General features: G+C 45.2%; 1 protein-coding gene and 1 long non-coding RNA gene across 2 annotated transcripts in view; one reads left to right on the top strand and one right to left on the bottom strand.

The window, feature by feature from the left end:
- The window catches only part of LOC133540128 (sodium-dependent neutral amino acid transporter B(0)AT3-like), a 34,177-nt gene extending 17,438 nt beyond the window's left edge, over positions 1-16,739 (top strand). Inside the window, exons 12-14 of the mRNA XM_061882644.1 lie at positions 15,937-16,096; positions 16,160-16,322; positions 16,384-16,739. Of these exons, the coding sequence (XP_061738628.1) occupies positions 15,937-16,096; positions 16,160-16,322; positions 16,384-16,584 (524 nt within the window). The 3' untranslated portion in view covers positions 16,585-16,739. The remainder of the gene's footprint in view (positions 1-15,936; positions 16,097-16,159; positions 16,323-16,383) is intronic.
- Positions 1-16,739, bottom strand: part of LOC133540129 (uncharacterized) — a 20,324-nt gene extending 3,585 nt beyond the window's left edge. The window contains exons 1-2 of the long non-coding RNA XR_009803565.1: positions 16,400-16,739; positions 16,203-16,317 (exon numbers count right to left, since the gene is read on the bottom strand). This is a non-coding gene — a long non-coding RNA (uncharacterized LOC133540129). The remainder of the gene's footprint in view (positions 1-16,202; positions 16,318-16,399) is intronic.
- Positions 16,740-17,545: the final 806 nt, after the last annotated feature.

The raw sequence follows: 17,545 nt of genomic DNA on the forward strand, positions 1-17,545 counted from the left end.
TATGCAACATGTCTTCCACAACATGTATGAAACATGTCTTCCACAACATGTATGCAACATGTCCTCCACAACATGTATGCAACATGTCTTCCACAACATGTATGAAACATGTCTTCCACAACATGTATGCAACATGTCCTCCACAACATGTATGCAACATGTCCTCCACAACATGTATGCAACATGTCCTCCACAACATGTATGCAACATGTCCTCCACAACATGTATGCAACAAGTCCTCCACAACATGTATGCAACATGTCCTCCACAACATGCATGCAACATGTCCTCCACAACATGCATGCAACATGTCCTCCACAACATGTATGCAACATGTCCTCCACAACATGTATGCAACATGTCCTCCACAACATGTATGCAACATTTCCTCCACAACATGCATGCAACATGTCCTCCACAACATGCATGCAACATGTCCTCCACAACATGCATGCAACATGTCCTCCACAACATGTATGCAACATGTCCTCCACAACATGTATGCAACATGTCCTCCACAACATGTATGCAACATGTCTTCCACAACATGTATGAAACATGTCTTCCACAACATGCATGTAACATGTCCTCCACAACATGCATGTAACATGTCCTCCACAACATGTATGCAACATGTCCTCCACCACATGTATGCAACATGTCCTCCACCACATGTATGCAACATGGCCTCCACAACATGTATGCAACATGTCTTCCACAACATGTATGCAACATGTCCTCCACAACATGTATGCAACATGTCCTCCACAACATGTATGCAACATGTCCTCCACAACATGTATGCAACATGTCCTCCACAACATGTATGCAACATGTCCTCCACAACATGCATGCAACATGTCCTCCACAACATGTATGCAACATGTCCTCCACAACATGCATGCAACATGTCCTCCACAACATGCATGCAACATGTCCTCCACAACATGTATGCAACATGTCCTCCACAACATGTATGCAACATGTCCTCCACAACATGTATGCAACATGTCCTCCACAACATGTATGCAACATGTCCTCCACAACATGTATGCAACATGTCCTCCACAACATGCATGCAACATGTCCTCCACAACATGCATGCAACATGTCCTCCACAACATGCATGCAACATGTCCTCCACAACATGCATGCAACATGTCCTCCACAACATGTATGCAACATGTCCTCCACAACATGCATGCAACATGTCCTCCACAACATGTATGCAACATGTCCTCCACAACATGTATGCAACATGTCTTCCACAACATGTATGAAACATGTCTTCCACAACATGCATGTAACATGTCCTCCACAACATGCATGCAACATGTCCTCCACAACATGCATGCAACATGTCCTCCACAACATGCATGCAACATGTCCTCCACAACATGCATGCAACATGTCCTCCACAACATGCATGCAACATGTCCTCCACAACATGCATGCAACATGTCCTCCACAACATGTATGCAACATGTCCTCCACAACATGCATGCAACATGTCCTCCACAACATGTATGCAACATGTCCTCCACAACATGCATGCAACATGTCCTCCACAACATGCATGCAACATGTCCTCCACAACATGTATGCAACATGTCCTCCACAACATGTATGCAACATGTCCTCCACAACATGTATCCAACATGTCCTCCACAACATGCATGCAACATGTCCTCCACAACATGCATGCAACATGTCCTCCACAAAATGCATGCAACATGTCCTCCACAACATGTATGCAACATGTCCTCCACAACATGTATGCAACATGTCCTCCACAACATGTATGAAACATGTCTTCCACAACATGTATGCAACATGTCCTCCACAACATGTATGCAACATGTCCTCCACAACATGTATGCAACATGTCCTCCACAACATGTATGCAACATGTCCTCCACAACATGTATGCAACATGTCCTCCACAACATGCATGCAACATGTCCTCCACAACATGCATGCAACATGTCCTCCACAACATTTATGCAACATGTCCTCCACAACATGCATGCAACATGTCCTCCACAACATGCATGCAACATGTCCTCCACAACATGCATGCAACATGTCCTCCACAACATGCTGCAACATGTCCTCCACAACATGCATGCAACATGTCCTCCACCACATGCATGCAACATGTCCTCCACAACATGCATGCAACATGTCCTCCACAACATGCATGCAACATGTCCTCCACAACATGTATGCAACATGTCCTCCACAACATGTATGAAACATGTCTTCCACAACATGCATGTAACATGTCCTCCACAACATGCATGCAACATGTCCTCCACAACATGCATGCAACATGTCCTCCACAACATGCATGCAACATGTCCTCCACCACATGCATGCAACATGTCCTCCACCACATGCATGCAACATGTCCTCCACAACATGCATGCAACATGTCCTCCACAACATGCATGCAACATGTCCTCCACAACATGTATGAAACATGTCTTCCACAACATGCATGTAACATGTCCTCCACAACATGCATGCAACATGTCCTCCACCACATGCATGCAACATGTCCTCCACCACATGCATGCAACATGTCCTCCACAACATGCATGCAACATGTCCTCCACAACATGCTGCAACATGTCCTCCACAACATGCATGCAACATGTCCTCCACCACATGCATGCAACATGTCCTCCACAACATGCATGCAACATGTCCTCCACAACATGTATGCAACATGTCCTCCACAACATGTATGAAACATGTCTTCCACAACATGCATGTAACATGTCCTCCACAACATGCATGCAACATGTCCTCCACAACATGTATGCAACATGTCCTCCACAACATGTATGCAACATGTCCTCCACAACATGCATGCAACATGTCCTCCACAACATGCATGCAACATGTCCTCCACAACATGCATGCAACATGTCCTCCACAACATGCATGCAACATGTCCTCCACAACATGCATGCAACATGTCCTCCACAACATGCATGCAACATGTCCTCCACAACATGCATGCAACATGTCCTCCACAACATGCATGCAACATGTCCTCCACAACATGCATGCAACATGTCCTCCACAACATGTATCCAACATGTCCTCCACAACATGTATGCAACATGTCCTCCACAACATGCATGCAACATGTCCTCCACAACATGTATGCAACATGTCCTCCACAACATGTATGCAACATGTCCTCCACAACATGCATGCAACATGTCCTCTACAACATGCATGTAACATGTCCTCCACAACATGTATGCAACATGTCCTCCACAACATGCATGCAACATGTCCTCCACAACATGCATGCAACATGTCCTCCACAACATGCATGCAACATGTCCTCCACAACATGTATGCAACATGTCCTCCACAACATGTATGCAACATGTCCTCCACAACATGTATGCAACATGTCCTCCACAACGTGTATGCAACATGTCCTCCACAACATGTATGCAACATGTCCTCCACAACGTGTATCCAACATGTCCTCCATAACATGTATGCAACATGTCCTTCACAACATGTATGCAACATGTCCTTCACAACATGTATGCAACATGTCCTCCACAACATGTATGCAACATGTCCTCCACAACATGTATGCAACATGTCCTCCACAACATGTATGTAACATGTCCTCCACAACATGTATGCAACATGTCCTCCACAACATGTATGCAACATGTCCTCCACATGTATGCAACATGTCCTCACAACATGTATGCAACATGTCCTCCACAACATGTATGCAACATGTCCTCCACAACATGTATGCAACATGTCCTCCACAACATGTATGCAACATGTCCTCCACAACATGTATGCAACATGTCCTCCACAACATGTATGCAACATGTCCTCCACAACATGCATGCAACATGTCCTCCACAACATGTATGCAACATGTCCTCCACAACATGCATGCAACATGTCCTCCACAACATGCATGCAACATGTCCTCCACAACATGCATGCAACATGTCCTCCACAACATGCATGCAACATGTCCTCCACAACATGTATGCAACATGTCCTCCACAACATGTATGCAACATGTCCTCCACAACATGCATGCAACATGTCCTCCACAACATGCATGCAACATGTCCTCCACAACATGTATGCAACATGTCCTCCACAACATGTATGCAACATGTCCTCCACAACATGTATGCAACATGTCCTCCACAGCATGTATGTAACATGTCCTCCACAACATGTATGCAACATGTCCTCCACAACATGTATGCAACATGTCCTCCACATGTATGCAACATGTCCTCACAACATGTATGCAACATGTCCTCCACAACATGTATGCAACATGTCCTCCACAACATGTATGCAACATGTCCTCCACAACATGTATGCAACATGTCCTCCACAACATGTATGCAACATGTCCTCCACAACATGTATGCAACATGTCCTCCACAACATGTATGCAACATGTCCTCCACAACATGTATGCAACATGTCCTCCACAACATGTATGCAACATGTCCTCCACAACATGTATGCAACATGTCCTCCACAACATGTATGCAACATGTCCTCCACAACATGTATGCAACATGTCCTCCACAACATGTATGCAACATGTCCTCCACAACATGTATGCAACATGTCCTCCACAACATGTATCCAACATGTCCTCCACAACATGTATCCAACATGTCCTCCACAACATGTATGCAACATGTCCTTCACAACATGTATGCAACATGTCCTCCACAACATGTATGCAACATGTCCTCCACAACATGCATGCAACATGTCCTCCACAACATGTATGCAACATGTCCTCCACAACATGCATGCAACATGTCCTCCACAACATGTATGCAACATGTCCTCCACAACATGTATGCAACATGTCTTCCACAACATGCATGCAACATGTCCTCCACAACATGCATGCAACATGTCCTCCACAAAATGCATGCAACATGTCCTCCACAACATGTATGCAACATGTCCTCCACAACATGCATGCAACATGTCCTCCACAACATGTATGCAACATGTCCTCCACAACATGCATGCAACATGTCCTCCACAACATGTATGCAACATGTCCTCCACAACATGTATGCAACATGTCCTCCACAACATGTATCCAACATGTCCTCCACAACATGTATCCAACATGTCCTCCACAACATGTATGCAACATGTCCTTCACAACATGTATGCAACATGTCCTCCACAACATGCATGCAACATGTCCTCCACAACATGTATCCAACATGTCCTCCACAACATGTATGCAACATGTCTTCCACAACATGCATGTAACATGTCCTCCATAACATGCATGTAACATGTCCTCCACAACATGCATGCAACATGTCCTCCACAACATGCATGCAACATGTCCTCCACAACATGTATGCAACATGTCCTCCACAACATGTATGCAACATGTCCTCCACAACATGTATCCAACATGTCCTCCACAACATGTATCCAACATGTCCTCCACAACATGTATGCAACATGTCCTTCACAACATGTATGCAACATGTCCTCCACAACATGTATGCAACATGTCCTCCACAACATGTATGCAACATGTCCTCCACAACATGTATGAAACATGTCTTCCACAACATGCATGTAACATGTCCTCCATAACATGCATGTAACATGTCCTCCACAACATGTATGCAACATGTCCTCCACAACATGCATGCAACATGTCCTCCACAACATGCATGCAACATGTCCTCCACAACATGCATGCAACATGTCCTCCACAACATGCATGCAACATGTCCTCCACAACATGTATGCAACATGTCCTCCACAACATGCATGCAACATGTCCTCCACAACACGTATGCAACATGTCCTCCACAACATGCATGTAACATGTCCTCCACAACATGCATGCAACATGTCCTCCACAACACGTATGCAACATGTCCTCCACAACATGCATGCAACATGTCCTCCACAACATGTATCCAACATGTCCTCCACAACATGTATGCAACATGTCTTCCACAACATGCATGTAACATGTCCTCCATAACATGCATGTAACATGTCCTCCACAACATGCATGCAACATGTCCTCCACAACATGTATGCAACATGTCCTCCACAACATGTATGCAACATGTCCTCCACAACATGTATCCAACATGTCCTCCACAACATGTATCCAACATGTCCTCCACAACATGTATGCAACATGTCCTTCACAACATGTATGCAACATGTCCTCCACAACATGTATGCAACATGTCCTCCACAACATGTATGCAACATGTCCTCCACAACATGTATGAAACATGTCTTCCACAACATGCATGTAACATGTCCTCCATAACATGCATGCAACATGTCCTCCACAACATGCATGCAACATGTCCTCCACAACATGCATGCAACATGTCCTCCACAACATGCATGCAACATGTCCTCCACAACATGCATGCAACATGTCCTCCACAACATGCATGTAACATGTCCTCCACAACATGTATCCAACATGTCCTCCACAACATGTATGCAACATGTCCTCCACAACATGCATGCAACATGTCCTCCACAACATGCATGCAACATGTCCTCCACAACATGCATGCAACATGTCCTCCACAACATGCATGCAACATGTCCTCCACAACATGCATGTAACATGTCTTCCACAACATGTATGCAACATGTCCTCCACAACATGCATGCAACATGTCCTCCACAACATGCATGCAACATGTCCTCCACAACATGCATGCAACATGTCCTCCACAACATGTATGCAACATGTCTGCAACATGTCCTCCACAACATGCATGTAACATGTCCTCCACAACATGTATGCAACATGTCCTCCACAACATGCATGCAACATGTCCTCCACAACATGCATGCAACATGTCCTCCACAACATGCATGCAACATGTCCTCCACAACATGCATGCAACATGTCCTCCACAACATGCATGTAACATGTCTTCCACAACATGTATGCAACATGTCCTCCACAACATGCATGCAACATGTCCTCCACAACATGCATGCAACATGTCCTCCACAACATGCATGCAACATGTCCTCCACAACATGTATGCAACATGTCTGCAACATGTCCTCCACAACATGCATGTAACATGTCCTCCACAACATGTATGCAACATGTCCTCCACAACATGCATGCAACATGTCCTCCACAACATGCATGCAACATGTCCTCCACAACATGCATGTAACATGTCCTCCACAACATGTATGCAACATGTCCTCCACAACATGCATGCAACATGTCATCCACAACATGCATGCAACATGTCCTCCACAACATGTATGCAACATGTCCTCCACAACATGTATGCAACATGTCCTCCACAACATGTATGCAACATGTCCTCCACAACATGCATGCAACATGTCCTCCACAACATGCATGCAACATGTCCTCCACAACATGCATGCAACATGTCCTCCACAACATGTATGCAACATGTCCTCCACAACATGTATGCAACATGTCCTCCACAACATGTATGCAACATGTCCTCCACAACATGTATGCAACATGTCCTCCACAACATGCATGCAACATGTCCTCCACAACATGCATGCAACATGTCCTCCACAACATGCATGCAACATGTCCTCCACAACATGCATGCAACATGTCCTCCACAACATGTATGCAACATGTCCTCCACAACATGTATGCAACATGTCCTCCACAACATGTATGTAACATGTCCTCCACAACATGTATGCAACATGTCCTCCACAACATGTATGCAACATGTCCTCCACAACATGTACCCAACATGGCCTCCACAACATGTATGTAACATGTCCTCCACAACATGTATGCAACATGTCCTCCACAACATGTATGCAACATGTCCTCCACAACATGCATGCAACATGTCCTCCACAACATGTATGCAACATGTCCTCCACAACATGCATGCAACATGTCCTCCACAACATGCATGCAACATGTCCTCCACAACATGTATGCAACATGTCCTCCACAACATGTATGCAACATGTCCTCCACAACATGTGTGCAACATGTCCTCCACAACGTGTATGCAACATGTCCTCCACAACATGTATGCAACATGTCCTCCACAACGTGTATCCAACATGTCCTCCACAACGTGTATGCAACATGTCCTTCACAACATGTCCTCCACAACATGTATGCAACATGTCCTCCACAACATGTATGCAACATGTCCTCCACAACATGCATGCAACATGTCCTCCACAACATGTATGTAACATGTCCTCCACAACATGCATGCAACATGTCCTCCACAACATGCATGCAACATGTCCTCCACAACATGTATGCAACATGTCCTCCACAACATGTATGCAACATGTCCTCCACAACATGTATGTAACATGTCCTCCACAACATGCATGCAACATGTCCTCCACAACATGTATGCAACATGTCCTCCACAACATGCATGCAACATGTCCTCCACAACATGCATGCAACATGTCCTCCACAACATGTATGCAACATGTCCTCCACAACATGTATGCAACATGTCCTCCACAACATGTATGCAACATGTCCTCCACAACGTGTATGCAACATGTCCTCCACAACATGTATGCAACATGTCCTCCACAACGTGTATCCAACATGTCCTCCACAACGTGTATGCAACATGTCCTTCACAACATGTCCTCCACAACATGTATGCAACATGTCCTCCACAACATGTATGCAACATGTCCTCCACAACATGTATGCAACATGTCCTCCACAACATGCATGCAACATGTCCTCCACAACATGTATCCAACATGTCCTCCACAACATGTATGCAACATGTCCTTCACAACATGTATGCAACATGTCCTCCACAACATGCATGCAACATGTCCTCCACAACATGTATCCAACATGTCCTCCACAACATGTATGCAACATGTCCTCCACAACATGCATGCAACATGTCCTCCACAACATGTATGCAACATGTCCTCCACAACATGTATGTAACATGTCCTCCACAACATGTATGTAACATGTCCTCCACAACATGTATGCAACATGTCCTCCACAACATGTATGCAACATGTCCTCCACAACATGTATGCAACATGTCCTCCACAACATGTATGCAACATGTCCTCCACAACATGTATGCAACATGTCCTCCACAACATGTATGCAACATGTCCTCCACAACATGTATGCAATATGTCCTCCACAACATGTATGCAACATGTCCTCCACAACATGTATGCAACATGTCCTCCACAACATGTATGCAACATGTCCTCCACAACATGTATGCAACATGTCCTCCACAACATGTATGCAACATGTCCTCCACAACATGTATGCAACATGTCCTCCACAACATGTATGCAACATGTCCTCCACAACATGTATGCAACATGTCCTCCACAACATGTATGCAACATGTCCTCCACAACATGTATGCAACATGTCCTCCACAACATGTATGCAACATGTCCTCCACAACATGTATGCAACATGTCCTCCACAACATGTATGCAACATGTCCTCCACAACACGTATGCAACATGTCCTCCACAACACGTATGCAACATGTCCTCCACAACACGTATGCAACATGTCCTCCACAACATGTATGCAACATGTCCTCCACAACATGTATGCAACATGTCCTCCACAACATGTATGCAACATGTCCTCCACAACATGTATGCAACATGTCCTCCACAACATGTATGCAACATGTCCTCCACAACATGCATGCAACATGTCCTCCACAACATGTATGTAACATGTCCTCCACAACATGTATGCAACATGTCCTCCACAACATGTATGCAACATGTCCTTCACAACATGTATGCAACATGTCCTCCACAACATGTATGCAACATGTCCTCCACAACATGTATGCAACATGTCCTCCACAACATGTATGAAACATGTCTTCCACAACATGCATGTAACATGTCCTCCATAACATGCATGTAACATGTCCTCCACAACATGCATGCAACATGTCCTCCACAACATGCATGCAACATGTCCTCCACAACATGCATGCAACATGTCCTCCACAACATGCATGCAACATGTCCTCCACAACATGCATGTAACATGTCCTCCACAACATGTATCCAACATGTCCTCCACAACATGTATGCAACATGTCCTCCACAACATGCATGCAACATGTCCTCCACAACATGCATGCAACATGTCCTCCACAACATGCATGCAACATGTCCTCCACAACATGCATGCAACATGTCCTCCACAACATGCATGTAACATGTCTTCCACAACATGTATGCAACATGTCCTCCACAACATGCATGCAACATGTCCTCCACAACATGCATGCAACATGTCCTCCACAACATGCATGTAACATGTCTTCCACAACATGTATGCAACATGTCCTCCACAACATGCATGCAACATGTCCTCCACAACATGTATGCAACATGTCTGCAACATGTCCTCCACAACATGCATGTAACATGTCCTCCACAACATGTATGCAACATGTCCTCCACAACATGCATGCAACATGTCCTCCACAACATGCATGCAACATGTCCTCCACAACATGCATGTAACATGTCCTCCACAACATGCATGTAACATGTCCTCCACAACATGTATGCAACATGTCCTCCACAACATGCATGCAACATGTCATCCACAACATGTATGCAACATGTCCTCCACAACATGTATGCAACATGTCCTCCACAACATGTATGCAACATGTCCTCCACAACATGTATGCAACATGTCCTCCACAACATGCATGCAACATGTCCTCCACAACATGCATGCAACATGTCCTCCACAACATGCATGCAACATGTCCTCCACAACATGTATGCAACATGTCCTCCACAACATGTATGCAACATGTCCTCCACAACATGTATGCAACATGTCCTCCACAACATGTATGCAACATGTCCTCCACAACATGCATGCAACATGTCCTCCACAACATGCATGCAACATGTCCTCCACAACATGCATGCAACATGTCCTCCACAACATGCATGCAACATGTCCTCCACAACATGTATCCAACATGTCCTCCACAACATGTATGCAACATGTCCTCCACAACATGCATGCAACATGTCCTCCACAACATGCATGCAACATGTCCTCCACAACATGCATGCAACATGTCCTCCACAACATGTATGCAACATGTCCTCCACAACATGTATGCAACATGTCCTCCACAACGTGTATGCAACATGTCCTCCACAACATGTATGCAACATGTCCTCCACAACGTGTATCCAACATGTCCTCCACAACGTGTATGCAACATGTCCTTCACAACATGTCCTCCACAACATGTATGCAACATGTCCTCCACAACATGTATGCAACATGTCCTCCACAACATGTATGCAACATGTCCTCCACAACATGCATGCAACATGTCCTCCACAACATGTATCCAACATGTCCTCCACAACATGTATGCAACATGTCCTTCACAACATGTATGCAACATGTCCTCCACAACATGCATGCAACATGTCCTCCACAACATGTATCCAACATGTCCTCCACAACATGTATGCAACATGTCCTCCACAACATGCATGCAACATGTCCTCCACAACATGTATGCAACATGTCCTCCACAACATGTATGTAACATGTCCTCCACAACATGTATGCAACATGTCCTCCACAACATGTATGCAACATGTCCTCCACAACATGTATGCAACATGTCCTCCACAACATGTATGCAACATGTCCTCCACAACATGTATGCAACATGTCCTCCACAACATGTATGCAACATGTCCTCCACAACATGTATGCAACATGTCCTCCACAACATGTATGCAACATGTCCTCCACAACATGTATGCAACATGTCCTCCACAACATGTATGCAACATGTCCTCCACAACATGTATGCAACATGTCCTCCACAACATGTATGCAACATGTCCTCCACAACATGCATGCAACATGTCCTCCACAACATGCATGCAACATGTCCTCCACAACATGTATGCAACATGTCCTCCACAACATGTATGCAACATGTCCTCCACAACATGTATGCAACATGTCCTCCACAACATGTATGCAACATGTCCTCCACAACATGTATGCAACATGTCCTCCACAACATGTATGCAACATGTCCTCCACAACATGTATGCAACATGTCCTCCACAACATGTATGCAACATGTCCTCCACAACATGTATGCAACATGTCCTCCACAACATGTATGCAACATGTCCTCCACAACATGTATGCAACATGTCCTCCACAACATGTATGCAACATGTCCTCCACAACATGTATGCAACATGTCCTCCACAACATGTATGCAACATGTCCTCCACAACATGTATGCAATATGTCCTCCACAACATGTATGCAACATGTCCTCCACAACATGTATGCAACATGTCCTCCACAACATGTATGCAACATGTCCTCCACAACATGCATGCAACATGTCCTCCACAACATGTATGCAACATGTCCTCCACAACATGTATGCAACATGTCCTCCACAACATGTATGCAACATGTCCTCCACAACATGTATGCAACATGTCCTCCACAACGTGTATGCAACATGTCCTCCACAACGTGTATCCAACATGTCCTCCACAACGTGTATGCAACATGTCCTTCACAACATGTCCTCCACAACATGTATGCAACATGTCCTCCACAACATGTATGCAACATGTCCTCCACAACATGCATGCAACATGTCCTCCACAACATGCATGCAACATGTCCTCCACAACATGCATGTAACATGTCCTCCACAACATGCATGTAACATGTCCTCCACAACATGTATGCAACATGTCCTCCACAACATGTATGCAACATGTCCTCCACAACATGTATGCAACATGTCCTCCACAACATGTATGCAACATGTCCTCCACAACATGTATGCAACATGTCCTCCACAACATGTATGCAACATGTCCTCCACAACATGTATGCAACATGTCCTCCACAACATGTATGCAATATGTCCTCCACAACATGTATGCAACATGTCCTCCACAACATGTATGCAACATGTCCTCCACAACATGTATGCAACATGTCCTCCACAACATGTATGCAACATGTCCTCCACAACATGTATGCAACATGTCCTCCACAACATGTATGCAACATGTCCTCCACAACATGTATGCAACATGTCCTCCACAACATGTATGCAACATGTCCTCCACAACATGTATGCAACATGTCCTCCACAACATGTATGCAACATGTCCTCCACAACATGTATGCAACATGTCCTCCACAACATGTATGCAACATGTCCTCCACAACATGTATGCAACATGTCCTCCACAACATGTATGCAACATGTCCTCCACAACATGTATGCAACATGTCCTCCACAACATGTATGCAACATGTCCTCCACAACACGTATGCAACATGTCCTCCACAACACGTATGCAACATGTCCTCCACAACACGTATGCAACATGTCCTCCACAACACGTATGCAACATGTCCTCCACAACACGTATGCAACATGTCCTCCACAACACGTATGCAACATGTCCTCCACAACACGTATGCAACATGTCCTCCACAACATGCATGCAACATGTCCTCCACAACATGCATGCAACATGTCCTCCACAACATGCATGTAACATGTCCTCCACAACATGCATGCAACATGTCCTCCACAACATGCATGCAACATGTCCTCCACAACATGCATGCAACATGTCCTCCACAACATGTATGCAACATGTCCTCCACAACATGTATGCAACATGTCCTCCACAACATGTATGCAACATGTCCTCCACAACATGTATGCAACATGTCCTCCACAACATGTATGCAACATGTCCTCCACAACATGTATGCAACATGTCCTCCACAACATGCATGCAACATGTCCTCCACAACATGCATGCAACATGTCCTCCACAACATGTATGCAACATGTCCTCCACAACATGTATGCAACATGTCCTCCACAACATGTATGCAACATGTCCTCCACAACATGTATGCAACATGTCCTCCACAACATGTATGCAACATGTCCTCCACAACATGTATGCAACATGTCCTCCACAACATGTATGCAACATGTCCTCCACAACATGTATGCAACATGTCCTCCACAACATGTATGCAACATGTCTTCCACAACATGCATGCAACATGTCCTCCACAACATGCATGCAACATGTCCTCCACAACATGCATGCAACATGTCCTCCACAACATGCATGCAACATGTCCTCCACAACATGCATGCAACATGTCCTCCACAACATGCATGCAACATGTCCTCCACAACATGTATGCAACATGTCCTCCACAACATGTATGCAACATGTCCTCCACAACATGTATGCAACATGTCCTCCACAACATGCATGCAACATGTGCTCCACAACATGTATGCAACATGTCCTCCACAACATGTATGCAACATGTCCTCCACAACATGTATGCAACATGTCCTCCACAACATGCATGCAACATGTCCTCCACAACATGCATGCAACATGTCCTCCACAACATGCATGCAACATGTCCTCCACAACATGCATGCAACATGTCCTCCACAACATGCATGCAACATGTCCTCCACAACATGCATGCAACATGTCCTCCACAACATGCATGCAACATGTCCTCCACAACATGCATGCAACATGTCCTCCACAACATGCATGCAACATGTCCTCCACAACATGCATGCAACATGTCCTCCACAACATGCATGCAACATGTCCTCCACAACATGCATGCAACATGTCCTCCACAACATGTATGCAACATGTCCTCCACAACATGTATGCAACATGTCCTCCACAACATGCATGCAAGATGCATGCAACATGTCCTCCACAACATGCATGCAACATGTCCTCCACAACATGTATGCAACATGTCCTCCACAACATGCATGCAACATGTCCTCCACAACATGCATGTAACATGTCCTCCACAACATATATGCAACATGTCCTCCACAACATGTATGCAACATGTCCTCCACAACATGTATGCAACATGTCCTCCACAACATGCATGCAACATGTCCTCCACAACATGTATGCAACATGTCCTCCACAACATGTCCTCCACAACATGCATGCAACATGTCCTCCACAACATGCGTGCAACATGTCCTCCACAACATGTCCTCCACAACATGTATGCAACATGTCCTCCACAACATGCATGTAACATGTCCTCCACAACATGCATGCAACATGTCCTCCACAACATGCATGCAACATGTCCTCCACAACATGTATGCAACATGTCCTCCACAACATGTATGCAACATGTCCTCCACAACATGCATGCAACATGTCCTCCACAACATGCATGCAACATGTCCTCCACAACATGTATCCAACATGTATGCAACATGTCCTCCACAACATGTATGCAACATGTCTCCACAACATGTATGCAACATGTCCTCCACAACATGTATGCAACATGTCCTCCACAACATGTATGCAACATGTCCTCCACAACATGTATGCAACATGTCCTCCACAACATGTATGCAACATGTCCTCCACAACATGTATGCAACATGTCCTCCACAACATGTATGCAACATGTCCTCCACAACATGCATGCAACATGTCCTCCACAACATGCATGCAACATGTCCTCCACAACATGTATGGCAACATGTCCTCCACAACATGCATGCAACATGTCCTCCACAACACGTATGCAACATGTCCTCCACAACATGCATGCAACATGTCCTCCACAAACATGCATGCAACATGTCCTCCACAACATGTATGCAACATGTCCTCCACAACATGTATGCAACATGTCCTCCACAACACGTATGCAACATGTCCTCCACAACACTTGACTGCTATCTGTTTTCTTTTTTGTCACAGCGCTTTTCTGCTTCTTGGCCTTCTTGATATCGCTGATCTTCGCCCAGGGTTCCGGGAGCTACTGGGTGGGGGTCTTCAACAGCTACGTGGGCTCCATCCCTCTGCTCATCATCGCATTTTTTGAGGTTATCGGCGTGGTGTACGTCCACAGCATGACAAAGTACGACACCTGTGGACGAGGGTCAGTCAGCCAGCCCAGCAGGTGTAACGCGGGTGTGTTCAGTTTCAGCGACGACATCTACCTGATGATCGGGAGGAGGCCTCACCTGTACTGGCAGATCTGTTGGAGGTTCATCAGTCCCTTGATGCTCCTGGTGGTGTTGTTGGCGTACGTGGCGCTGCAGGCCACGGAGAGGCCCAAATACGACACCTGGAACCCTGCTTATGTAAGAAACAAGAAACAACGTCAAATGGCCACCAAATGTCCAAACATGCATTTTTCTTTAGGAACTGTTTCCCCAACCGGAGGTGAAGTCCTATCCAGACGCCGTGTTCGTCTTCATCGTCTTTCTGTGCGTGCTGCCCGTCATCGCCATCCCAGTGATGGCCGTCTACAACTGGTTCAAGCAGCGCGCGTCACGCCCTGACGTCACCTTGTACCGCTTCGAGATGTTTGAGACGCCCGTCTTTGGGGGCGGCGACCACTGACGAGTTCACACCTGAAAGAAAACTCTGGCTAAATAGTAAAAGCCGACTTCCAGGTATGGAGTCGAAAGAATGGAATATTTGAAAGCAAAGCCTCCGCATTACAACTAGGAGTTATTTCATGGTAAAATTGCATATTTTTATCAATAATTTCATGACTATTTGTACAGTCTTATTGGCCATATAGAAAAGCCTAAAGGAAAAGGAGCAGCTAACCATTATTTTCAAAATCATTGTTTCACACGAGTTTGACCTCCTGGATTTCAACTTTCAATGTTAAGAAAGTGCACCTCAATGACCTTGACATGAATGGTTTTACATTAAAAGTCCACACTTACTTCCATGGCAGCTGGGAAAGGGACTTCCTGCTTCTCAAGGTTTTCTTTTTCCCTCCAGTTGGGGTCTTTGCTGCAGTTTTTCCTTGCCTGAATGTGGGTTTTTAAAAGCACTGATTAAGGGATATATCTGTATTTTTCGGAGTATAAGTCGCCCCTGCCGAAAATGCACAATAAAGAAGTAAAAGTCACACTGGAGTATAAGTCGCATTTTTTGGGGGGAAAATTATTTGATAAAAGCCAACAGCAAGAATAAACATTTGAAAAGCAATTTAAAATTAAAGCTGCAAGCAGCGTTGGTCGGGTCCGCCTTTGGCCGCTGCCAAGCCCTGGTCTAAGTCAGACCTACATGGAGGTCTTTGTTTCATGTATGTACGACATTCCTAATAGAAGTTACAAGCAGTTTTGTCTGGGTTTTTTCCTAGGGGGCGCTGGAGCGCAATTGTGACTTTTGGGGTTTGTTCTTTTATCAGATGGCAATTTTCGCCAGTCCTGATGTGTGTGTAAAATTTGGTGAGTTTTTAAGCATGTTAAGAGGGTCAAATTACAGATTGGCGTTTCTGGATGTTGTTGATAAATGGCTTTCGCTTTGCATAGTAGAGCTTTAACTTGCACTTTGAAGCATTTTA

Source organism: Nerophis ophidion, linkage group LG21 (genome assembly GCF_033978795.1).
Source record: "Nerophis ophidion isolate RoL-2023_Sa linkage group LG21, RoL_Noph_v1.0, whole genome shotgun sequence".
Taxonomy (NCBI): Eukaryota; Metazoa; Chordata; class Actinopteri; order Syngnathiformes; family Syngnathidae; genus Nerophis; species Nerophis ophidion.